The sequence below is a fragment of the Nerophis ophidion genome, linkage group LG08 (assembly GCF_033978795.1).
Source record: "Nerophis ophidion isolate RoL-2023_Sa linkage group LG08, RoL_Noph_v1.0, whole genome shotgun sequence".
Classification (NCBI taxonomy): Eukaryota; Metazoa; Chordata; class Actinopteri; order Syngnathiformes; family Syngnathidae; genus Nerophis; species Nerophis ophidion.
In genome coordinates this window covers 30411289-30438053 of record NC_084618.1, presented here as the reverse complement: position 1 = coordinate 30438053, position 26765 = coordinate 30411289, and the positions used below count along the sequence as shown (strand labels likewise).

The following is a 26765-nucleotide window of genomic DNA, read 5'->3' as shown; positions in this document are numbered from 1 at the left end:
ATGTCCTCCTTCCAGGCAGTCTGGAACGCAACATTGGACTGCACCGGCTGTACAGTAGGAATGAGAGTCATATGGCCCCATTCGTCACGGTTTACCTGACAAATGAAACGTGACAAATTAGGCGGGTGCATTATCTACTTTACTCACTAATCTGTTTTGTGGCAATTCCAACTTTGACCACACCGTCGGTTGCTATGTAGAGTGGCGCTTTCCATCCTGTCCAGCAGACTGCATTGCAAAATAATTCAACCCAATTCATCCTCTTACTTATTATAATCCTTTCCCGACTGTACAGGGGAGTTGTTTTCCACTACTTTTCAACATTCTCACCTACTATTTCACTCCGGGTGCTCTCTTAGGATGAATTGCACAGAGCTGTTTGTGTTTGTTTGTTGACATTTGTATTTGTGTGTTGCAGCTCGGCCTCGGAAGACTTGGGCTGCAGGCGTGGAGACTTCAGCAGGAAGCACTACGGCTCCGTGGAGCTGGTGAGTCTTCTCTATAGCTGCCGCCCCTCCTTCCTTCCTCTTGCTGTCTGTCCGCCGGGCTGGAGGATGTACATCAGAGGCTGGCCCGGTGAGTCATGATGCGCTGGGTGTGGTCCAGCGACGTGACGGCGACCGCTGTTGCCGCCTTCTCTAGTCAGCCCACACACTTAATTTGTCATGTTTGTTTGGATGCTCTTTGTGACGTATCGCTAAGTTGCTGAGTCATTGTTGCTACTTCTATTGGAGGAAGGGTGTTCACACTGCAATCACACTTCCTTGCAGGGGACTTCTCGCAGGTTTAGCAGCCAGATTAGCATTGCAGAGAAACCACATGCTGCCAATCAGCACTAGCAGACTGGCACCTCACTGTGTGTGTGGGTATATATGAGGGTGTGTGTGTGTGTGTGTGTGTGTGTGTGTGTGTGTGTGTGTGTGTGTGTGTGTGTGTGTGTGTGTGTGTGTGTGTGTGTGTGTGTGTGTGTGTTTGTACAAGTCACAGAGTGCTGAGTAAGACTCGGTATGAGGTCATTGACTGACTGCCTTAAAGTGTATCAGTCACCGAGCAGACAAACCACTTGTGTGCCCACAATACTGCCTTTAAATGACTTTAGTGGTGTCTCGCACTCGTTGTCGTACAATTTATTTGCCGCTGCTTTAACAGTCGGCCGAGTCTTGACGTGAAGGCTGGATATTGACTCCTACGGTAAGTTGGTAGGCGAGAGTACAATGAGATACAAATGACGTCACTCGTGACAAAGCAACGTTTTCATTAGCTCTGTGTGCACAGTTGTCGATTGGCATGATACTAAAAGAGTAGAAATACAGTTGGGATTTTGAAGAACTGTAATTTAAATGTAAAATACATTTATTTATCTTATTTTATTTATAGATACATAATACATTCTATATATACAAATACGTATGTATATTTATAGGTGTATATATAGATATATATATGTATATACACATATGTACATGTGTATATATTTATAAATATGTATATATGTGTGTATATATGTATATATATATATATATATATATATATATATATATATATATATATATATACATATATATATATATATATATATATATATATATATACAAACCCCGTTTCCATATGAGTTGTGAAATTGTGTTAGATGTAAATATAAACGGAATACAATGATTTGCAAATCCTTTTCAACCCATATTTAATTGAATGCACTACAAAGACAACATATTTGATGTTAAAACTCCTAAACTTTTTTTTTGTTGCAAATAATAATTAACTTAGAATTTTATGGCTGCAACACGGGCCAAAGTAGTTGGAAAAGGGCATGTTCACCACTGTGTTACATCACCTTTTCTTTTAACAACTCTCAATAAACGTTTGGGAACTGAGGAAACTAATTGTTGAAGCTTTGAAAGTGGAATTTTTTCCCATTCTTGCTTGATGTACAGCTTAAGTTGTTCAACAGTCTGGGGTCTTGTTGTCGTATTTTACGCGTCATAATGCGCCACACATTTTCGATGGGACACATGTCTGGACTGCAGGCGGGCCAGGAAAGTACCCGCACTCTTTTACTACAAAGCCACACTGTTGTAACACGTTGCTTGGCATTACTTTGCTGAAATAAGCAGGGGCGTCCATGATAACGTTGCTTGGATGACAACATATGTTGCTCCAAAACCTGTATGGACCATTCAGCATTAATGGTGCCTTCACAGATGTGTAAGTTACCCATGCCTTGGGCACTAATACACCCCCATACCATCACAGATGCTGGCTTTTGAACTTTGCTTCTATAACAATCCGGATGGTTATTTTCCTCTTTGTTCCGGAGGACACCAAGTCCACAGTTTCCAAATATAATTTGAAATGTGGACTCGTCAGACCACAGAACATTTTCCACTTTGCATCAGTCCATCTTAGATGAGCTTGGGCCCTGCGAAGCCGGCGGCGTTCCTGGGTGTTGTTGATAAATGGCTTTCGCTTTGCATAGTACAGTTTTAACTTGCACTTACAGATGTAGCGACCAACTGTAGTTACTGACAGTGGTTTTCTGAAGTGTTCCTGAGCCCATGAGGTGATATCGTTTACACACTGATGTTGGTTTTTAAAGCAGTACCGCCTGAGGGATCAAAGGTCCTTGATATCATCGCTTACGTGCAGTGATTTCTCCAGATTCTCTGAACCTTTTGATCATTCTACTGACCGTAGATGGTAAAATCCCTAAATTCCTTGCAATAGCTCGTTGAGAAATGTTGTTATAAAACTGTTCGACAATTTGCTTACAAATTGGTGACCCTCACCCCATCCCTGTTTGTGAATTACTTAGCATTTCATGGAAGCTGCTTTTATACCCAATCCTGGAACCCACCTGTTCTCAATTAGCCTGCACACCTGTTGGATGTTGCAAATAAGTGTTTGATGAGCATTCCTCAACTTTATCAGTATTTATTGCCACCTTTCCCAACTTCTTTGTCACGTGTTGCTGGCATCAAATTCTAAAGTTAATGATTATTTGCAAAAAAAAAATGTTTATCAGTTTTAACATCAAATATGTCGTCTTCGTAGCATATTCAACTGAATATGGGTTGAAAAGGATTTACAAATCATTGTATTCCGTTAATATTTACGTCTAACACAATTTCCCAACTCATATGGAAACGGGTTCATATATATATATATATATATATATATATATATATATATATATATATATATATATATATATATATATATATATATATATATATATATACATATATACATATATACATATATATATATATATATATATATATATATATATATATATATATATATATTAGGGCTGGGCAACGATTAAAAATTTTAATCGAAGTTAATCGCACTTTTTCTCTGATTAATTGCGATTAACTGCATTGTATACGCAAAGCCCAATAATGAATTAAAAAGTAGTGTGTAATGCACCTTTATTGGAATATTCTCCTACATGAACAAAAGCGCCAAAACATTTGTTGTGCAAACACAATTTAAATCAGTCCTTGTTAAACAGTAGCAGTTAAATAGCATATTTTATGAAAATCAACTCAAAAAATGTAAATACAAAAAACATTTAAGCTTATTTCCACTGCCAGGGTATTTAAGTTATCCTGTTTGTTATGGAAAATAAATATAATCTACATACAAATCTCTGAGCCACAATCATAACATCTGAACATGCAATTTCTGAGGTAACAGCAGGAAAAAAAATGTTATCAGGGATCTTATGTTTAAAAAACCTATATTATAGGTAGTGGGCTGTTTTAGGGAATTTTTGATTAAATTATCCGTAGTAGCAATATTAATAATGTTGTGTTTATTATGCGTAGTGCACTTAAAATAATTATGACCATATCTAGGAATTGATATGATGGGAATTTTCCGATTGTTTGCTTGGTGCTTTGATAAACTGAACGCATCATATACATGGTACTATATTGTGATGTTATGAGCCAGGGAAATAAAGAACTACCCTACCCAGCATGCAACAGGAGTGACGAGCATGCGCGCTAGCCCGGTATAGGTTGTGTCGCCATGACGGCATCTTGTATGTTATGATATGCACGCTCTGAAAGCAAACGTCAAGAACTCAGCCAACACTCCTCGTCTGCATTATAAATAGAAAGACAACACATATAGTCCGCTGCTTCACAGGCCGCTGGATGTAGCCGGCAAAGTATTCCCATGCTAGCTAGCCGGTCTAGCAAGCACGCGTCATTTAGTCCAAAACGGCCCGATCTATCCACATTCAGAATTGTCTGGCGGTCGTAAGTGATCCCGGAGTGACCACGCTGTAAGCCAGCCATGAAATTTGCAGAATTGTCCAGTATTTTTGCCAAATGTTCCATCTTTACCAACAGCCCCTCCATGCCGAAGCCCGTCCGGGCGCCGCCATCTTTATAAGAAAAGGCGTTAACAAAATAAAAGCATGTAAATGACATACGCAAATGTGCGATAAAATAATTGTTGCCGTTAATAGATTGATGAGTTAACTCGTAATTAACGCATTAATTTGCCCACCCCTAATATATATATATATATATATATATATATATATATATATATATATATATATATATATATATATATATATATATCATCAATCAATCAATCAATGTTTATTTATATAGCCCCAAATCACAAATGTCTCAAAGGACTGCACAAATCATTACGACTACAACATCCTCGGAAGAACCCACAAAAGGGCAAGGAAAACTCACACCCAGTGGGCAGGGAGAATTCACATCCAGTGGGACGCCAGTGACAATGCTGACTATGAGAAACCTTGGAGAGGACCTCAGATGTGGGCAACCCCCCCCCCCCTCTAGGGGACCGAAAGCAATGGATGTCGAGCGGGTCTAACATGATACTGTGAAAGTTCAATCCATAGTGGCTCCAACACAGCCGCGAGAGTTCAGTTCAAGCGGATCCAAGACAGCAGCGAGAGTCCCGCCCACAGGAAACCATCTCAAGCGGAGGCGGATCAGCAGCGTAGAGATGTCCCCAACCGATACAGGCGAGCGGTCCATCCTGGGTCCCGACGAGCGGTCCATCCTGGGTCTCGACTCTCGACAGCCAGTACTTCATCCATGGTCATCGGACCGGACCCCCTCCCTTGGGACATAGGAGAAAAAAGAAAAGAAGCGGCAGATCAACTGGTCTAAAAAAGAAGTCTATTTAAAGGCTAGAGTATACAGATGAGTTTTAAGGTGAGACTTAAATGCTTTTACTGAGGTAGCATCTCGAACTGTTACCGGGAGGGCATTCCAGAGTACTGGAGCCCGAACGGAAAACGCTCTATAGCCCGCAGATTTTTTTTGGGCTCTAGGAATCACTAATAAGCCGGAGTCTTTTGAACGCAGATTTCTTGCCGGGACATACGGTACAATACAATCGGCAAGATAGGCTGGAGCTAGACCGTGTAGTATTTTATACGTAAGTAGTAAAACCTTAAAGTCACATCTTAAGTGCACAGGAAGCCAGTGCAGGTGAGCCAGTACAGGCGTAATATGATCAAACTTTCTTGTTCTTGTCAAAAGTCTAGCAGCCGCATTTTGTACCAACTGTAATCTTTTAATGCTAGACATGGGGAGACCCGAAAATAATACGTTACAGTAATCGAGACGAGACATAACAAACGCATGGATAATGATCTCGGTGTCTTTAGTGGACAAAATGGAGCGAATTTTAGCAATATTGCGGAGATGAAAGAAGGCCGTTTTAGTAACGCTTTTAATGTGTGACTCAAAGGAGAGAGTTGGGTCGAAGATAATACCCAGATTTTTTACAGAGTCACCTTGTTTTATTATTTGGTTGTCAAATGTTAAAGTTGTATTATTAAATAGAGGTCGGTGTCTAGCAGGACCGATAATCAGCATTTCCGTTTTTTTGGCATTAAGTTGCAAAAAGTTAGCGGACATCCATTGTTTAATTTCATTAAGACACGCTTCCAACTGACTACAGTCCGGCGTGTTGGTCAGCTTTAGGGGCATGTAGAGTTGGGTGTCATCAGCATAACAGTGAAAGCTAATACCGTATTTGCGTATGACGTCACCCAGCGGCAGCATGTAGATGCTGAAGAGTACAGGGCCAAGGACCGAACCCTGGGGAACTCCACACGTTACCTTAACATAGTCCGAGGTCACACTGTTATGGGAGACGCACTGCATCCTATCAGTAAGATAAGAGTTAAACCATGACAGGGCTGAGTCCGACATACCAATTCGTGTTTTGATACGCTCTAATAAAATATTATGATCGACGGTATCGAAAGCAGCGCTAAGATCAAGGAGCAGCAACATAGATGACGCATCAGAGTCCATCGTTAGCAATAGATCATTAGTCAATTTTGCGAGGGCTGTCTCAGTCGAGTGATTTGCCCTGAAACCGGATTGAAAGGTTTCACATAGATTGTTAAACGCTAAGTGTTCATTTAGCTGCTCTGCAACAATTTTTTCGAGGATTTTCGAAATAAAGGGAAGGTGAGACACCGTTCGGTAGTTTACCATGAGGTCAGGATCGAGGTTAGGTCTTTTAAGGAGAGGATGAATAACCACTTTTTTGAATGCAAGTGGAACAGTGCCCGAGGAAAGTGATACGTTTATAATATTTAGCACTGATGGACCTAATAATACAAAAAGCTCCTTGATAAGTTTCCCAGAAAGTGGGTCAAGTAAACATGTTGTTTGTTTTATTCCATGTACACGTTGTAACAATCCTTCTAATGTTATTTCATCAAAACGAGAGAAACTATTTTGGATATTTGCAGTATCCGCCGTATATACAGTCGTATCTGTGTTACTATAACCCAGTTGTAGCTGGGACGCATTGTCTTTAATCTCCTTTCTAATAAGTTCAATTTTCTTATTAAAGAACTTCATAAAGTCATCTGCCGAATGGGTGGAGCTACTGGAAGGAGTCCCTTGTTGGGTTAGCGATGCTACTGTACTAAACAAAAATTTTGGATCGTTTTTATTAATGCGGATGAGATTTGAGTAATAATTAGTTTTAGCTAAGGTAAGCATGCGTTTATAAGTTATTAAACTATCACTCCTTGCTTGATGGTGCACCTCAAGTTTAGTCGTGCGCCATTTGCGTTCCAGCTTTCTACATAATAATTTCTGAGCTCTAGTTTCTTCAGTAAACCATGGCGTACGCCTTTTTGGAGCCTTTTTTAACTTCAGCGGTGCTATACTATCAATGGTTTCGCGCAGTGCGTTATTAAAGTTGTTAGTTAGGTTATCAATAGAGCCCACATACTTTGGGAACGGTGCCATTACCGAGGGCAGTAGGTCCGCAAGAGTCGTCGTTGTGGCAGCATTAATGTTGCGGCTGCTATAGCAGTTATTATTATTATTAGCTTGCCGAACATGAGTCTGAACTTCGAATTTTATAAGGTAATGATCGGACATTACTTTAGTATACGGGAGTATTATAACTTTGGAAACGGTGATACCTCTGACAAGCACTAGGTCTATTGTATTACCGCTGCGATGCGTCGGTTCATTTATTATTTGTGTAAGACCACAGCTATCAATTATAGTCTGGAGCGCTACGCACGGTGAGTCCAATGGGGTATTCATATGGATATTAAAGTCCCCCATTATAATTATATTATCGGCGTGCGTCACTAGATCAGCAACAAACTCTGAGAATTCACTAATAAAGTCCGAATAGGGCCCTGGGGGGCGGTAGAAAACGGCCAGGCACAGAGGCAGAGGTGTGGCAGACTTCATAGAAAGCACCTCAAACGATTTATATTTATTATTTAAGTTAGGACTAAAGTTAAAGTTTTCGTTGTATATTAGTGCGACACCCCCTCCCCTTTTGAGGTGACGGGCAATATGCGCATTCGTATAGTTAGGAGGAGATGCCTCATTTATCGCAAAAAAGTCTTCTGGTTTAAGCCAGGTTTCGCTAAGACCGATGACGTTAAGGTTGTTGTCTCTAATGACCTCATTGACTAATAACGTTTTGGGAGACAAAGATCAGATGTTTAAAAAGCCCATATTATAGGTAGTGGGCTGTTTTAAGGAGTTGTTGATAAAATTATCCGTAGTAGCAATATTAATAATGTTGCGTTTATTATGCGCAGTGTACTTAAAATAATTACGACCATATCTAGGAATTGATATGACGGGAATTTTCAGATTGTCTACTTGGCGCTGCGATAAACTGAACGCATCATAATTTGCCACCTCAGTAGAACGCATGTCTAACTCTGACGTAGTCATAGACACAGCAGAAAAAACATTTTGTGAGTTGTGTATTATTCTACGAAAATTGCTATGTGTACAGGGATCATCCAGCCTGGCGCTGGCTAGTTCTAGCTTAACTGACTCCATACCCAGGCTAGCAGGCTCTGTAATTGCCTGTGACCGGGCTTGCTCTAGTGCAGTTAGTCAAATGTGGCTCAATGCGAAATCTATGTTCCGAGACAAGAGGATAGCACCTTCCTGGTTAGGGTGAAGGCCGTCTCTCCTCAGCAAGCCAGGTTTGCCCCAGAAAGAGGGCCAATAATCAATAAACGTAAATCCCTGTTGTCTGCAGAAGCTATCCAGCCACTTGTTAAGAGAGACTAATCTGCTATATCTCTCATCATTGCCTCTCCCAGGCAGGGGGCCAGAGACAATTACTCGATGCCTGCACATCTTTCTGGCGAGATTACAAGCCCTGGCTATGTTTCTCTTTGTAATCTCTGATTGTCTCATCCTAACGTCATTAGAGCCAACGTGTATTACTATATTCGCATAACTAGTGGTGCGGTTAGCCTGCCGTACGTGTTTACTATACCTGTTGCGAGTTAGCTCCCTAAGATTAGCTTCAATGTCAGGTGCTCTGCCCCCGGGAATACACTTAATTGTGGCTGGTTTGCTAAGCTTTATGTTTCGGGTGATGGAGTCCCCTATGACTAAAGTGTGGTGCCCGGTAGACTGGGGTGTAGGACTAGCTAAAGGGCTAAATCTATATATATGTGTGCGTGTGTGTGTGAATGTGTATATATGTGTGTGTGTGTGTGTGTGTGTGTGTGTGTGTGTGTGTGTGTGTGTGTGTGTGTGTGTGTGTGTGTGTGTGTGTGTGCGTGCGTGCGTGCGTGCGTGTGTGTGTGTGTACAAAAGGATATAATATATATATATATATATATATATATATATATATATATATATATATATATATATATATATATATATGTATATATATATATATACACACACAAACCCCGTTCCATATGAGTTGGGAAATTGTGTCAGATGTAAATATAAACGGAATACAATGATTTGCAAATCATTTTCAACCCATATTCAGTTGAATATGCTACAAAGACAACATATTTACTTTGGAATTTGATGCCAGCAACACTGTTATGTATCTACTGGGGAAAGAAATGGCACAGCAACGGAATGTCAACTTCAATAGGTTTATTGAAAACTTGATGAATACGTGGAGTGCGTATGCTACTATGTGTCTGCATGAATGGCTATGTGTGGAATTACCATATGTGAATACCGTGAGGTTTGTTGAGGTGCATGTGGGATGAACAGCGTCCAAATCCGAGTGGGAGCAAGCCAGGGTAAGTCCAAGGTCCAAGAGGGGGTCAAAGGCAGGAGAGAGGGTCCAAAAGTCCAAAGCTAGGTCAAGGATCTGGGAAGGCAAACGGGTCCAGGAGGGAAACAGCAGTGGTGACACGAGCAGGGTAGTAGATTACGTTCCGACGTCGATGAGTCAGCGTCGGCCATCTTTATACTGCCGTCCATCATCAACATCAGGTGTGTCAGGCGTGGACTTCCGCCGGCTGCGGCGGAGAGTGGGCGCGGTCTGCTTGATGAGCACGGGGGCGTGTCTGGTGTTTCCAGTGGAGTTTCTGCATGCTCCCGCAGCAAGCACGGAGTGTGTGTGTGACACAACAGTGCCCCCCATCCCCTTATGCGAGGCCCCCGACGAGCGCCGAAGAGCTCCAGGGTTGACCCGATAGAATTCCTTAAGGAGTTCGGGGTCAGCAAGATAAGAAGGAGGAACCCAAGACCTATCCTCAGGTCCATAACCCTCCCAATCTACCAAATTAACTAACCCCCTCCCCCTGTCGACGGACCCCGAAGATCTCTTTAACCGTCCACACTGGACCACCATTGTCCAAAACTCTAGTAAGGGGAGGGATGGGGTCGGGGGAGGAGAGTGGAGAACTAGCAACTGGCTTTATCTGGGAAACATGGACTACTGGGTGTCGTTTAACAGAAGGCGGCAAGGATAATCTGACTGCAACGGGGTTGATGATAGTCTCTATGGTGAAGGGTCCTAAAAAACGGCGGGCGAGTTTACGTGATGGTACCTGTAGGTGAAGGTCCTTGGTACGTAGAAGTACTTGTTGTCCCGGAGAGTAAACAGGGGCTGGAATGCGTCGCCGGTTGGCACTGTTGCGCATCTTTTCAGATGATTTTAGTAGAGAGGCACGAGCAGCCTTCCATACCTGATGGCATTTCTTATGTGCTTGCGAGAGGATGAGACAGATGCTTCAATCTCCTGTTGGGGAAACATGGGGGGTTGGTAACAGCAGTGGTGACACGAGCGGGGTAGTAGATTACATTCCGACGTGGATGAGTCAGCGTCGGCCATCTTTATACTGCCGTTCTTCATCAACGTCAGGTGTGTCAGGCGTGGACTGCCGCCGGCTGCGGCGGAGAGTTGGCGCGGTCTGCTTGATGAGCGCGGGGGCGCGTCCGGTGTTTCCATTGGAGCTTCTGCGTGCTCCCGCAGCAGCGGGAAGCACGGAGTGTGTGTGTGACACAACAAACACGTGACAAAGAAGTTGGGAAAGGTGGAAATAAATACTGGTAAAGTTGAGAAATTCTCATCAATCACTTATTTGGAACATCCCATAAGTGTGCAGGCTAATTGTGAACAGGTGGGTGCCATGATTGGGTATAAAAACAGCTTCCATGAAATGCTAAGTAATTCACAAACAAGGATGGGGCGAGGGTCACCAATTTGTAAGCAAATTGTCGAACAGCTTTGGAACAACATTTCTCAACAAGCTATTGCAAAGAATTTAGGGATTTCACCATCTACGGTCCGTAAAATCATCAAAAGGTTCAGAGAATCTGGAGAAATCACTGCACGTAAGCGATGATATTACGGACCGTTGATCCCTCAGGCGGTACTGCATCAAAAACTGACTTAAGTGTGTAAAGGATATCACCACATGGGCTCAGGAACACCTCATATAACCACTGTCAGTAACTACAGTTGGTTGCTACATCTGTAAGTGCAAGTTAAAACCCTACTATGCAAAGCCAAACCCATTTATCAACAACACCAAGGAACACCGCTGGCTTCGCTGGGCCCGAGCTCATCTAAGATGGACTGATGCAGTGGAAAAGTGTTCTGTGGTCTGAGGACTCCACATTTCAAATTATATTTGGAAACTGTGGACGTGGTGTCCTCCGGAACAAAGACGAAAATAACCATTCAGATTGTTAGAGGCGCAAAGTTCAAAAGGCAGCATCTGTGATGGTATCGGGGTGTATTGGTGCCCAAGGCATGGGTAACTTACACATCTGTGAAGACACCATTAATGTTGAATGGTACATACAGGTTTTGGAACAACATATGTTGTCATCCAAGCAACGTTATCATGGACGCCCCTGCTTATTTCAGCAAGACAATGCCAAGCCACATGTTACAACAGCGTGGTTTCGTAGTAAAAGAGTGCAGGGTACTTTCTTGGCCCGCCTGCAGTCCAGACCTGTCTCCCATCGAAAATGTGTGGCGCATTATGAAGCGTAAATACGACTGGGAACACCCTGGACTGTTGAACGACTAAAGCTCTACATAAAACAAGAATGGGAAAGAATTCCACGTTCAAAGCTTCAATAATTAGTTTCCTCAGTTCCCAAACGTTTATTGAGTGTTGTTAAAAGAAAAGGTGATGTAACACAGTGGTGAACATGCCCTTTCCCACCTACTTTGGCACCTGTTGCAGCCATGAAATTCTAAATAATTATTATTTGCAAAAAAAAAAAGTTTATGAGTTTGAACATCAAATATCTTGTCTTCGTCGTGCATTCAACTGAATACAAGTTGAAAGGATTTGCAAATCATTGTATTCAGTTCATATTTACATCTAACTCAATTTCCCAACTCGTATGGAAACGGGGTTTGTACATGTACTGTATATACAATATTCTTTAAAACACTTTAAAATTATGGTTTAGTGGGTACATTTTTTTCGCTTATTGAAATAATTTTTAATATTTAATTATTTGTTTATTAAAAGGGCGGTTTGCAAATTTTACAGGGATGCCTAAAGAGTGCTAACTTTCCAATATTGTATCCCATCCTCTTACTGCTTTTTGTGCGTGATTGTTACTTTTTTTCGGTGGGGGTTGTTGCTCCGGACCACAGGATACAGAGATGGCAGGCAATGTGCAGGTATAAAGCCCTTATATTCGGAAAAACACAGGTAGTAGGAACAAAATACTGCAAAAACAAGCGATGATAAGCACAATTGCTTGGTGATGGCAAGCAATGGAGGTTAATTTGTTTTGTTTTGTTTTCAGTTTTTTTACCCTGAAATTAAGTACAGTGCATCAGCAAAGTATTGACAGCGCTTCACTTTTTCCATTTCTTAGTTTTTTATTTCTAATAAATTTGCAAAAATCAAAAAAAATTTTCCCAATTAGCCTGCACACCTGTGGGATGTTCCATATAAGTGTTTGATGAGCATTCCTCAACTTTATCAATATTTATTGCCACCTTTCCCAACTTCTTTGTCACGTGTTGCTGGCATCAAAATTTAAAGTTAATGATTATTTGCACAAAAAAAAATGTTTATCAGTTTGAACATCAAATATGTTGTCTTTGTAGCATATTCAACTGAATATAGGTTGAAAATTATTTGCAAATCATTGTATTCCGTTTATATTTACATCTAACACAATTTCCCAACTCATATGGAAACAGGGTTTGTAGTTGAGATAACTTTAAATAATGTTGTATGTTGAAGAGGTTCATTTAGCCTACTGACGTGTATTTATAAATGGTTGCTTTATATAGGCTACTAGTAAGGTAAAGTGTTGTACCTGACAAGTTTCGGCTACCTTGCTTCTGCAGCCTTCATCAGAGGTGTCACGTGATGAAGGCTACAGAAGCAAGGTAGCCGAAACTTGTAAGGTACAACACTTTACCTTACTAGCCTATAAAAATCAACCATTTATAAATTAAATGTTGGTTCAGAATATCATATTAGGTTCCTACAACTGTAAGTCAAATTGGGTCAACACAATAAATGGTCTGGCTGTATTCGTATAACGAGTCACAAAATTTTCTGTATATGCTTTATATCAAACCAACAAAACATGGGGGTAATGACTCAGCAATATCAATATCCATCAAGTGCAAACTAGGCCAAAGACAACACCATCCACAAATCAGAGGTCCCATGGTGTCATCAACTATGGCAGGGGTCGGCAACCCGCGGATCTAGAGCCGCATGCAGCTCTTTAGCGCCGCCCTAGTGGCTCTCTGGAGATTTTTCAAAAATGTATGAAAAATGGAAAAAAATGAGGTGAAAACCATACATTTTTTGTTTTAATATAGTTTCTGCAGGAGAACAAACATGACACAAACCTCCGTAATTGTTATAAAGCACACTGTTTATATTAAACATGCTTCACTGATCCGAGTAATTGGCGAGCGCCGTTTTGTCCTACTAATTTTGGCGGTCCTTGTACGCACCGTGGTTTGTTTACATGTACAACGTTCTCCGACTTTCTAGGACGTGTTTTATGCCACTTCTTTTACTGTCTCATTTTGTCCACCAAATTTTTAACGTTGTGCGTGAATTAGGGGTGTAACGGTACACAAAAATTTCGGTTCGGTACGTACCTCGGTTTAGAGGTCACGGTTCGGTTCATTTTCGGTACAGTAAGAAAACAACAAAATATAAATTTTTTGGGTATTTATTTACCAAATTTGTAAACAATGGCTTGATCCTTTAAAATTGGTAACACTATAATAATTCTGTTTAATCCACATTAAACTGCCTCAAGTTGTTGCTTATATGAAATAAAATGACACAACTTTTCTTCTACATATAAAAAGTGCAACATTAAACAGTTTCAAGTCAACTCATCATGCTTAATTTATTACAGCATTGGGGAAGCCTGTAGTTGATTTTTATTATGTAAATGTTATATTTTTATCAACATGTGATAGCATGGACCCTGCCTTTCAAAACTAGGCTGCTACATTACTAATGATTAATTTAACTATAGCTGAAAATTCATCCCTGACCAGCATGAATTTTATGTAGGCTTTATGATGCACTTAAATTATTTATACATTATCAAAGACAGAAACTCTTCATTTAATATAATGTCCTTTTTTCCTGCTTCAACACACCTCAATCAACACTGTCCGTAACACACACGCCGCAAAATGAGTTAACATTTCGTAAAAGCTAACTACCCTTCACCTAAAGCCAGGACTGAAAGTGAGCTGAGCTGCAGTTTGTTAATAGAAGGTAAACGGGCTCATAGTGATGTTTAGAAAGTAGTTGATTAGGAATATAATTTGGGGAGAGTGCGTTGCTCCCCTGCTAAAGACCTATCTGCTCGACATCGACACTGAAGCCCTGACGACATGTGCTCTGAATACGCATTGCTGATTGGCTTTGTATGTAACCAATCAGATGGTTGTGTGGGCGGGACAATGCCTCTGTGTACAGACACAGAGGCAGAAAGGAGCGGAGCAGCTTGTTAAGGCTTTAGCACAGGCGGCTACTTCATATGTACGTGTTGAACTCGTTCAGTATTCCTCCGCACCGAACCGAAACCCCCGTACCGAAACGGTTCAATACAAATACACGTACAGTTACACCCCTAGCGTAAATGCACAAATGTGAGTTTTGTTGATGTTACTGTCTTGTGTGGAGTGCTAATCAGACATATTTGGTCCCTTCATGACTGGAAGCTAATCGATGCTAACATGCTATTTAGGCTAGCTATATGTACACATTGCATCATTATGCCTCATTTGTAGCTATATTTGAGCTCATTTACTTTCTTTTAAGTCCTCTTAATTCAATATATATCTCATGACACACTATCTGTATGTAATATGGCTTTTAATTGTTTGCGGCTCCAGAAAGATTTTTTTTTAAATTTTTGGTCCAATATGGCTCTTTCAACATTTTGGGTTGCCGACCCCTGAACTATAGCGTGGCAAACTTTCAGGCTCTGTGCCCCAAGCAAGCTACAACTCTCCGTCGTTTTAAGCCATTTTTCACCCGTGCAGCCGCCATTTTATTGCATGTGGTGGATGGATCGGTAGCTCGGCGCATCTTGGTAGCTAAGATTTCAGCTACTAGAGTATTGAGCAAGTTGAAGTTTATTCTTGATGATATTACCATGGCGGCAGTTGTGATACAACAACAACAGCAATCTTATGTTAACACGCATGCACGCACAAAGTGATTTTGGTGCTCTCCAAAACGTTACCAACTATGTTGCTATAAGAAAAAACACAAAAAAATGTCCTTGCGCCTGTGAATATTTGTGGCATTTTTTAAACAATGTGGGACTTTCGGAGTGGTAAAAGAGCATTAGCTTCGCAAACAAGTTGTCAGAATTGCTGCTGACACTTTGGTAATGTTTGGGTTTTCCTGTGGTTTTTGTGTTTAGAATCGCTTCCTGTCCTGGTGCTCTTGTTTTGTCAGTGTTTCCTGTTTGGTCTCTGTTTTTCCAGCACCTTTACTTTCTGTTTCATGTCCTGTCAGCACACCTGTTCCTCATTAGTTAGTTCTTTTTAGTTCCACCTGGGTCCCTGCTTCAGTGCTGGATCGTTCTTCTTATGAGACTGATGCTGAGTGTGCTGTTTGTGTTTGTTCCCTGCTTCCTTGTGAGTATTGAATATGTTTTACTTGCATTCTGCCTGCCATTCTCTGCATCCTTGGGATCACACCGCAAGCAACGCTCACCAGACCGCGACACGAGTAGCGCTACAAGACCCTTCATCGGCTTGTGTTTTGCTAGTGCTTTCACCTCAGCTGTACTACAATATTCTTTCAAAAAAGTCCGGTCTCGTCACAATTAAAGACTCTCTGCGGTACAAAGCCCCTTTTGTTGGTAAAATCCTCAAACTGCCTGATAAAAAAAAAAAAAGTAAAAGCTTTGTCAGCGCTAACATCTTCGCCATGCCTCACCACGCTGTGAATGCCAGTGTTCTTTTTAAAGGGGAACATTATCACAATTTCAAAAGGGTTAAAACCAATAAAAATCAGTTCGCAGTGGCTTTTTTTTTCTTCAAAGTTTTTTTCAAAATGTTACCCATCATGGAATATCCCGAAAAAAGGCTTTAAAGTGCCGGATTTTCGCTATCTGTAAATCCACCGTCCATTTTCCTGTGACGTCATCTAGCGATGCCAATACAAACAACATGGCGGTTATCACAGCAAGATATGGCGGATTCAGACTCGGATTTCAGCGGCTTAAGCGATTCAACAGATTACTCATGTATTGAAACGGATGGTTGGAGTGTGGAGGCAGATAGGGAAAACAAAATTGAAGAAGAAACTGAAGATATTGAGCGAATAGCTTCTTAAGCTATTCGGCGATCGCCGTCTAACCAACAATTGCATCTTCTGACCAGACCACTGGAGCAACTTAAATCCGTCGATTGGTATGTGTTTGTTTGGCATTAAATGTGGGTGGAGGGAAAGGCTGGATGCAAATATAGCTACAACCGAGGCATAACGATGCAATATGTACATACAGCTTGCCTAAATAGCATGTTAGCATTGATTAGCATGCCGTGCTAATCGATGCACACTCCACGTAAATCAACTTGAATCCGTCCCTGATCGTGTTGTTACACCCTCCGACAACACACCAACGAGGCATGATGTCTCCAAGGTACGGAAAACAATCGAAAAAACGTAAAATAACAGAGCTGATTTGACTCGTTTGTTATGTGTTAGAGAAAATGGCGGATTGATGACCTATGTGACGTCACGTTGTAACATCATCGCTACAAGAGCGAATAATAGAAAGGCGTTTAATTCGTCAAAATTCACCCAGAGTTCGGAAATCGGTTGAAAAAATATATGGTCTTTTTTCTGCAACATCAAGGTATATATTGACGCTTACATAGGTCTGGTGATAATGTTTCCCTTTAAACTTTTCGAATCACTCACGGCTTGCCTTAAATCATCAAATTGGTCTGGACATCAAGTCACCAGAGAGTGGTGAGCCTTCTTGGAAAGTCTATTACCTGCTAGCTGCTTTTCGTCTATCCACGCGAGCAATAACTTTTTCGACTTGTTTCTTCTCTCCATCCTTGCGTAGATTTTTAACCCCTTTGGCAAAGTCAGCAACCATAAAAAAAAGTCTTATTAATAGTTGCAATTGGGGACGAGCTTCTTCCGTATTTGCGAGCCGAATCAGCAATGCGTGAGCCATTGCTGTACTCCTCGCAAATAGTAGTTTTGAAGTCCACGGCGAATCCACCCATATTCCAGGCTGATTTGTTTTTAGACCCACATTGAGTAAAACAATAGACACCACTTGATGAATGGAGAGAAAAGAAACACATTAAAGGCCTACTGAAACCCACTACTACCCACCACGCAGTCTGCTAGTTTATATATCAATGATGAAATATTTTATTTATTTTGTAGAAGATAACTGATCTCATCAGCCGGCCTTTCGGTATTTTCCTGTGTGGACACATGCGTGGGCTGTCGTTTTTTGCATGATAAGTGCTATATAGACAACATTTTGATTGGTTTGATGGCATTTCAGCAGGGTTTTCTGAAAGGAAATGTAAAATGATTGGCTAGCAGCAGCTTAAGTAGGCCACACAGCTGGAACACTCTTTACTGATTGATAGGATTTTCTCTTCCCACAACAGTGTTCTGTACTGAACAGAAAGAATCACTTTAAAATTTCACAGATTAAATTACATTTTGAGACTACAAAAAAGAATGGCACGTACAGCCACTTGTTGCAATGCCGAACTTGCAGACCCTAACGTCCATGAAACGGCATATGCGAGCTCCGCCTAGTGCGCTGTTTGCAGACACTACGACCAAAAAAATAAGACAATCATTTCCTAATCACTACAATCTATTGGTGGCCGCAGGGCAAGATGATGTCCTTGTTTAATTTGCATAATTAGCCATGAAACATGTGCGTGTGATTTTAATGGATGCCCAAACAAAAAGTGAACAAAAAAACATGAAAATCAAAATAAATATGTTTCTTTGTTATTTGAAGTGACAAATAAGATGCAGCCATCTAATATAACTTTTAAATGCTAAATATTGGCACCACTCATCCCTCCCGCCACGTCTTCTTATTCTCTGGCAGGCGAGTGAGTTAAGTAGCAGAGTTACAGTGCCCTCTATTTTTACACGTTTAAAGGACAAGTCGAAGAGTCCTATTGTCACGTGTTTCTCCAACATGTAGCGCCAAATCGATTTATAGCGGTTTAAAGGGGAACATTATCACCAGTACTATGTAAGCGTCAATATATACCTTGATGTTGCAGAAAAATTACAATATATTTTTTTAAACAATTTCCGAACTCTAAATGGGTGAATTTTGGCGAATTAAACGCCTTTGTATTATTCGCTCTCAGAGCGAACTACATAGGTAGTCAGTCCGCCATTTTCTCAAACACATTACAAACATCGAGTCTAATCAGCTCTGTTATTTTCCGTTTTTCCGACTGTTTTCCGTACTTTGGAGACATCGTGCCTCGACTGTGTGTTGTCGGAGGGTGTAACAACACGATCAGGGACGGATTCAAGTTGACTTACGTGGAGTGTGCTTCGATTAGCACGGCATGCTAATCGATGCTAACATGCTATTTAGGCTAGCTGTATATAACTATATTTGCATCCAGCCTTTCTCTCCACCAACATTTAATGCCAAACAAACACTTACCAAACGACAGATTTAAGTTGCTCCAGTGTCACAAGATGCGAAAATCTCGATTGTTTGGTCTGCACATTTTACCGGCGATGCTAAGGCAGACATGGCACAGAGATGTATGGATATCCTGCAGATGCATTTCCAACGATAAAGTCAACAAAATCACAAAGGTGAGTTTTGTTGATGTTATTGACTTATTTGCTAATCAGACATATTTGGTCATGGCATGACTGCCAGCTAATCGATGCTAACATGCTATTTAGGATAGCTGTTTGTACTTTTGTAGCTATATTTGCATCCAGCCTTTCTCTCCACCCACATTTATTGCCAAACCAACACTTACCAATCGACGGATTTAAGTTGTTTCAGTGTCACAAGCTGCGAAAGTCCCGATCGTTTGGTCTGCACATTTTACCGGCGATGCTAAGGCAGACATGGCACAGAGATGTATGGATATCCTGAATAGTATCAAAAGCTTCAGTTTCTTCTTCAATTTTGTTTTCGCTATCTGCCTCCATACTCCAACCGTCCATTTCGATACATGCGTAATCTGTTGAATCGCTTAAGCCGCTGAAATCCGAGTCTGAATCCGAGCTAATGTCGCTATATCTTGCTGTGCTATCCGCCATGTTGGCATCACCCAATGATGTCACAGGAAAATGGACGATGGATTTAAAGATAGCGAAAATCAGGCACTTTAAAGCCTCTTTTCTGAATATTCCATGATGGGTAAAATTTTGACAAAAACTTCGAAAAATAAAATAAGCCACTGGGAATTGATTTTTATTGGTTTTAACCCTTCTGAATTTGTGATAATGTTCCCCTTTAAGTGTTTGTATGGGAAAGACTTGATTACAAACTGCATTGTAAAATGAGCGCTGAAAAGTGTACCGCTTTTTCCTGGGTATGTTTTTTACACGAGCAGATCAGTCAGTGCTTGTCTCACAGCCTTAAGCTGCTTTTTTATGTCCTGGCCTATGTCTGAATTAGAGTGTTTTATTGGAATCCACATGCGAGCGCTTATAAACCCCCTTCATTTGTTTCTCTCCATTTACTCTCGTCTACATTGTCCAAATAGTGAAACAGCAAATAAAAATCGAGACAGGACAATTTACGTCCATAAATTGCAGAATAAACAAGAGCAAAAATATGGGTGTCTGCAAACCCCCAATCCCCCACTCCTACTGTGATACGTAATCTCGTAAAAGTAAAGGATGTGCGGCGTTGTTGCGACGCTCTGTGATCTCAGGCTTCGCCGCAACATCTTCCCCACCCCCATCCAAAGGCTCCCGAGGGCTTTCAAATGCAAGGTCACGTGACTGCTGGTTGAGGGTATAGTGCCCGCAAGTCACATAGCTAATAACGTACAAATGGTGGAGCTGTTGCTATTATTAGTACCCCGTTTAGGAGGTGGGGACACCTCCCAAATGTTTGTTATTCCAAGGCTGTCTAAAGTTATGAGAGATGACTGGAATTTAAGTTTAAAAATTTCTTCTACAAAACAGGAGTAAGTACAAACAATAGAAACACCAGCGCTGAGAGAGAATGAACCAAGCTATCTAAAGGTCAACACAGTCTCTAAAATGGTTGCCCGTCTCTCATGCTTTTGTCCACGTAGGTTGCCTCGCCTTGGCATCAACCGAAACTGAAAGTAACTTGACAGGGAAACAAGCAGTGATGGGCAAGCTACTTGGAATATGCTAAGCTACAAGTTACTATTAATTAAATGTAGCTAAGTTACAGGGGAAGCTACACTGCAAGCTGCATGGCAGAAATAGTGATATATATATATATATATATATATATATATATATATATATATATATATATATATATATATATATGTATTTGTGTATGTATATATGTATATGTATATATATATGTATATGTATATGTATATATATATATATATATATATATATATATATATATATATATATACAGTGGGGCAAAAAAGTATTTAGTCAGCCACAGATTGTGCAAGTATGGTGTTCTTGGGATGCAACTCAGTATTCTTCTTCCTCCAAACACGACGAGTTGAGTTTATACCAAAAAGTTCTATTTTGGTTTCATCTGACCACATGACATTCTACCAATCCTCTGCTGTATCATCCATCTATCCATTTTGGTATAAACTCAACTTGTCGTGTTTGGAGGAAGAAGAATACTGAGTTGCATCCCAAGAACACCATACCTACTGTGAAGCATGGGGGTGGAAACATCATGCTTTGGGCTGTTTTTCTGCTAAGGAGACAGGACGATTGATCTGTGTAAAGGAAAGAATGAATGGGGCCATGTATCGTGAGATTTTGAGCCAAAACCTCCATCCATCAGTGAGAGCTTTAAATGGTTGACCAAATACTTATTTTCCACCATAATTTACAAATAAATTCTTTAAAATTCCTACAATGTGAATTCCTGGATTTTTTTTCACATTCTGTCTTTCACAGTTGATGTGTACCTATGATGAAAATTACAGACCTCTGTCATCATTTTAAGTGGGAGAACTTGCACAATCGGTGGCTGACTAAATACTTTTTTGCCCCACTGTATGTATGTATATGTATATATATATATATATATATATATGTACAGTTTATATATATATATATACATATATATAATGTGACATAATATATATTACTCATATATAACGTTTGTACACAGAGACATATGTATATATATATATATATAGTATATATATTACCTCCAGTATGACATGCATTAAGCTACAGACCCCCATTTAATGGCATGTATATCTAGGGGCCCAAATATATAATATCAATGTTATTAAAGTAACTGAGAGTGTGAAAATGGACCCAACAGCAACTTCCTCTAGGGGTCCTTGCACCCCACTATATGTATTTTTTTAGTTTGCCCTTTTTTTGGCCCACCCATCCATCCATCCATTTTCTACAGCTTATCCCCTTTGAGGTCGCGGGGGGCGCTGGTGCCTATCTCAGCTACAATCAGGCGGAAGGCGGGGTGCACCCTGGACAAGTCGCCACCTCATCGCAGGGCTTTTTGGGCCACCCTTATAATGTTATTCATTTTCTCTGCTTACAGTAAAAAAATGTGTGTTTTTAAATGTGTGTTGGACATCTTAGATGAAGAGAGCAGTTATGATTTTGGTTTACAGAGTAAACAACTAAAAAGTAAGGTCTGGAGCATTGTTTTATCCAAACGCATACAATTATCTAAATATGGCCAAGGACACGCAATATTGTGGGTTTCCTGGATGTCTTCTTCATCACTAAAGGAAAAATTTGAGTATGTTGGTTTTTTTGTTCTTTTTTGAGAGGTCAGCTTGAAGCGTCCCTCTGTCTCTGACATGAGTGTGTGTCTGTTATGATTTTACTTCCTGGTTTTGAAGACCCCACGTTATGTTGCCTCTGTTTGGCCAGTCCGTAATGTTTCGTCCTAACCTAAGCTAATTGTGAGTCATCATACCAACACCAACCAATCATCATTAGACTTAGACTTAGACTAACTTTATTGATCCACAATGGAAATTGTTCCACACAGTAGCTCAGTTACAAAGGATAGAAAGGGAAAGGATTGAAAAGATAATGCAGGTATAAAGTAAACTAAAAATGTGCCATAACAGCAATATAAAATAACATGTATGTAATATTTACATACTACATATACAGTATATAATATATACTGATATATTATTAGATTATGTTATATTTTTATCTAATATATACAATATATAAATAAATCCCAATTACCATGTACATTATAACAGTATATGTAACAGCTGCAGCAAAAAAAAACAAAAAAAGGCTAGGATAAAATGGAGAGTATATCCAGCATAAAATGGAGAGTAGATCCAGCAGAAAATATACATTATAAACAAAGATAGGTAGCGAAAATAGAAGCTGTCAGGTAGTAGACAGATATCATCTATTGCTGTATGGAGAGTGATTATACAGCTGGACGGAGTGCGGAATGAAGGAGTTCTTGAATCAAACACTGTGGGAACAAAGCTGAAGGAGGCCTGTTGGAGTATGAGCTTTGCTGTGCCTCAATTGTCTGGTGGAGTGGGTGAGCCTGATTGTCCATCATGGCGAGCAGTTTGTCCACTGTCCTCCTGTCACTCACTGACACAATCACCTCCAACTGTGTGCCAATAGTTTGGCCGGCTTTCTGGATCAGTTTGTCAATCCGGTTTAAGTCCCTTTTCCTGCTGCTGCTCCCCCAATAAACCACTGCAAAGTATAAGGCACTGGCCACAAAAGACTGAAAACAGATCTCCAACAGCTTGCTGCACACATTAAAGGACCTAAGCTTCCTCAGGAAAAATAGTCTGGTCATGCCCTTCTTGTATATAGCTTTGCTGTTGTCCTTCCAGTCCAGTCAGCTGTTCAAGTGGACTCCCAGGTACTTGAACTGCCCCACTACTGCCAGTCCAGTCTGCTGTTCAAGTGAACTCCCAGTTACTTGTACTGCCCCACTACAGCCACCTCCCGGCCCCGGATTTGGATGGACTCCACATGGGGTCATTTTCTTCTTCAGGTCGATGACCAGCTCCTTGGTGTTGTCCACATTAAGGAGCAGATGGTTCGCCTGAGACCACAACACAAAGTCAGTGATCAGTGTCCTGTACTCCAATTCTTGTCCCTCTCTGATACACCGATACATGGATGTTCTCCGGATGTATGGATGTTCTCGTTCATCCAGGTCATTGGATTTTCTACATATTTTTTGGGGTCTGGATTCGCAGTCCATTATCTCTCCTTTTAGCTTTGATGTAATCTACGTAGCTACACGGCTCTAAAAGTAACTAAACGACCGGAATCGCTACTGCCAAGCTACCGGAAAATGTAGTTAAACTATGTAGCTTCGCCCCATGTAGCTTGCTACTGCCAATCACTGTGAACAGGGTGAGCTAACCGTGTGTAGGGATGGGAGTTAAAAACCGGTTTGCCATTTTTTTAAACGATTCTCTTAACGATTCCTGCGGGCCATATTGACGTCATTGCATGCAAATAAATGACAAAAGAACTGAATCTTTAAGCAGAATTGAAAGTAGAAAAGTAGAAACAAATCTTATCAATTCCCATCCCTGCGTGTATGTATCTCTTCTTAGCATAACGAAGACAGATTATCATTCTCCCAAAAGGAGGGAAAATATACTTGCACTTCTTGGATAGTGCTAGAGTTCCTCCCCAGACTTGTCGGGCTCAGTAATAAATATCCGCCGCAAAAGCCCCAAGAAAATCAGGAATATAGCCAGGTCTCCTCCGATTGACATCAAAATTTAGGTCCACGACTGCATGTTGCCACAAAGTCCTGTTAAAGTTGGCACAGCAGTTAAATTCTAATCCTGCTCATAAACCACAAACACGGTCAAGAAAACATGATTGTCATGGTGCCATGAAACACACCTCCATAAGAATGCTTTATCCGCCTCACAGATATTGTGTGGTCAACATCCATCCATCCGCTTGTCCCTCTCAGGGTGGCGCAATGAATTCATAATGCTTCAGACTTTATACCCGCCTTTCCGTCAGCCATCTGGGATCCCAGACACTGCAATATGTGTATATATATATATATATATATATATATATATATATATATATATATATATATATATATATATATATATATAGTAGGCCTAAGTATTCATTGAAAACAAGACAGGGCTTTTATTTAACAGGTATAGTCGATACTTTTGGCCACTGTAACATGTAACAGTTTGAACAGTGTTTGAATATGGGAAAATAAAACATTGTACTTAAATGAAGTCATTCTAGATAGAGCCTGCGTATCACTAGTGGTACACGTTCCACAGTTTGAGAAGCACTGCCCTAATGCTTACCTCTTCCATTTGTCCTCTCACACACACCCACCCCCTCAGTGTATCGACAAGCCGCCTGATGAGATCAGTTATCTTCCAGAAGTCCCCAAAAGTATTGATTTATTATCCGAGTGCTCGTTCACGTCACGCTTGGTCGCTTGGCCAATGGAAAATAAGCTGTTTAGACTTGCCCTTAAACGGTTGGCTGTTAGCGCAAGTGTGTCAAGGAGTGTGTTTGTGTGCCTATCCCGAGGGGTCCTTCGTGGGCGGCCATTATTCTTTTATCAGTCTACGTTTTGTCGTCATTAAACGTTCCCTGTGGCCATCTTGAAGCCTCTTCTTTATGTCTGTGATCTGGTTTCTTTAATGCACTCTGTCTTTTCCGACTTATGTTGCAAAGCCTGTATTCTTGTGCTACATGATGTGACTGTGTCAAATCTTGAGGTTTACAAGATATACACAAGTCAAATATCAAGGAAGTCCATCAATCAATCAATCAAACTTCATCTATAAAGCACTTTTTATACATAAAATAAATGCAACACAAAGTGCTTTACAGACTTAAAGACAATACACCAATAAACCACAACCTCCAAACACACACGTGCACACACAAGAATAAATGAATGCATGGCTGAGTACAGAGGAGCCGGGTGGGTAAACACTGTCACAGGAGCCATCTGTACCAGGAGGTAATTGAACGTAGAAAAGCACTATACAAGTATAATTTATTATTATTATTATTATAAGACCATGGCCACCAGGACGCTGACACAAAGCCATGGCCGATTACCCCCTGATGCAGAGGGCTACCTCTGAAAAACGTTGGAAAGTAAAAATAATAAACCCTATAAAATAGTAGGAACCGTGAGTAGGAATAAAGGAAAAAATACAGTAAATATACAATAAATTAATAGAAGTAAATACAATCTTGCATAATGATTAAGTAAAAAGTAAAGTACGAATGACTTCAATAAAATGAATAAATACTAGGTAAAAGCCAAATCAAAAAGGTGGGTCTTAAAAAGAAACTACACCTTTTTTTTAATTGTGCCTATGGTTCACAAATAATTGTGAAAGAGAACAACACATATCTTTTTTTTTTTTTAGAATTTTTAACGATGCAATAAAAACACTTGAAAGATGCGTCAAATGGGAGTCAGCTGTGTAGCTTTCAAAGCCCTCCTAACAACTTCAAAACCCTCCATCAACATTTTATGTACACAATGTAATACAGGTGCTGGTCATATTATTAGAATATCATGAAAAAGTTGATTTATTTCATTAATTCCATTTAGAAAGTCAAACTTGTAGAATGTATACATTCATTCCAAACAGACTGATACATTTCAAGTGTTTTTTGCCAACAAGGAGATGATTATAGCTGACAACCAATGAAAACCTTAAATTCAACATCTCAGAAAATTAGAATATGGTGAAAATGTCAGATATTGAAGACACTTGGTTCCACACTCTAATTAGCTAACTAACTCAAAACACCTGGAAAAGCCTTTAAATGGTCTCTCGTTTTGATTCTGTATGACACACAATCATGGGGAAGACTGCTAACTTGACAAGATGACCATTGATACTTTAAAGAAGGCGGGCAAGACACAAAAGGTCATTGCCAAAGAGGTTGGATGTTCCCAGAGCTCTGTGTCCAAGCACATTAATAGAGAGGCGAAGGGAAGACAAAAATGTGGTAGAAAAAAGTGTACAAGCAAGAGGGATGACCGCGCCCTGGAGAGGATTGTCAAACAAAACCGATTCAAAAATGTGGGGGAGATCCACAAAGAGTGGACTGCAGCTGTAGTCAGTGCTTCAAGAACCACCACGCACCGACGTATGCAAGATATGGGCTTCAGCTGTCGCATTCCTTGTGTAAAGCCACTCTTGAATAAGAGACAACGTCAAAAGCGTCTCGCCTGGGCTCAAGACAAAAAGGACAGGACTGCTACTTGGGGTCAAGACAAAAAGGACATGACTGCTGCTGAGTGGTCCAAAGTTATGTTTTCAGATGAAAGTACATT

The 26765-nt window shown here is 40.5% G+C and overlaps 1 protein-coding gene across 6 annotated transcripts in view; it reads left to right on the top strand.

Moving 5' to 3' along the window:
* The window catches only part of garnl3 (GTPase activating Rap/RanGAP domain like 3), a 224577-nt gene that overhangs the window by 100509 nt on the left and 97303 nt on the right, over positions 1–26765 (top strand). For 5 of the 6 annotated variants that reach the window (XM_061908276.1, XM_061908271.1, XM_061908273.1 and 2 more), the window contains exon 2: positions 419–488. In XM_061908276.1, coding sequence (XP_061764260.1) covers positions 419–488 — 70 coding nt within the window. Of the gene's footprint in view, positions 1–418; positions 489–15783; positions 15892–26765 lie in introns of those variants that run through there. The other variant, XM_061908274.1, reaches the window with a different exon arrangement.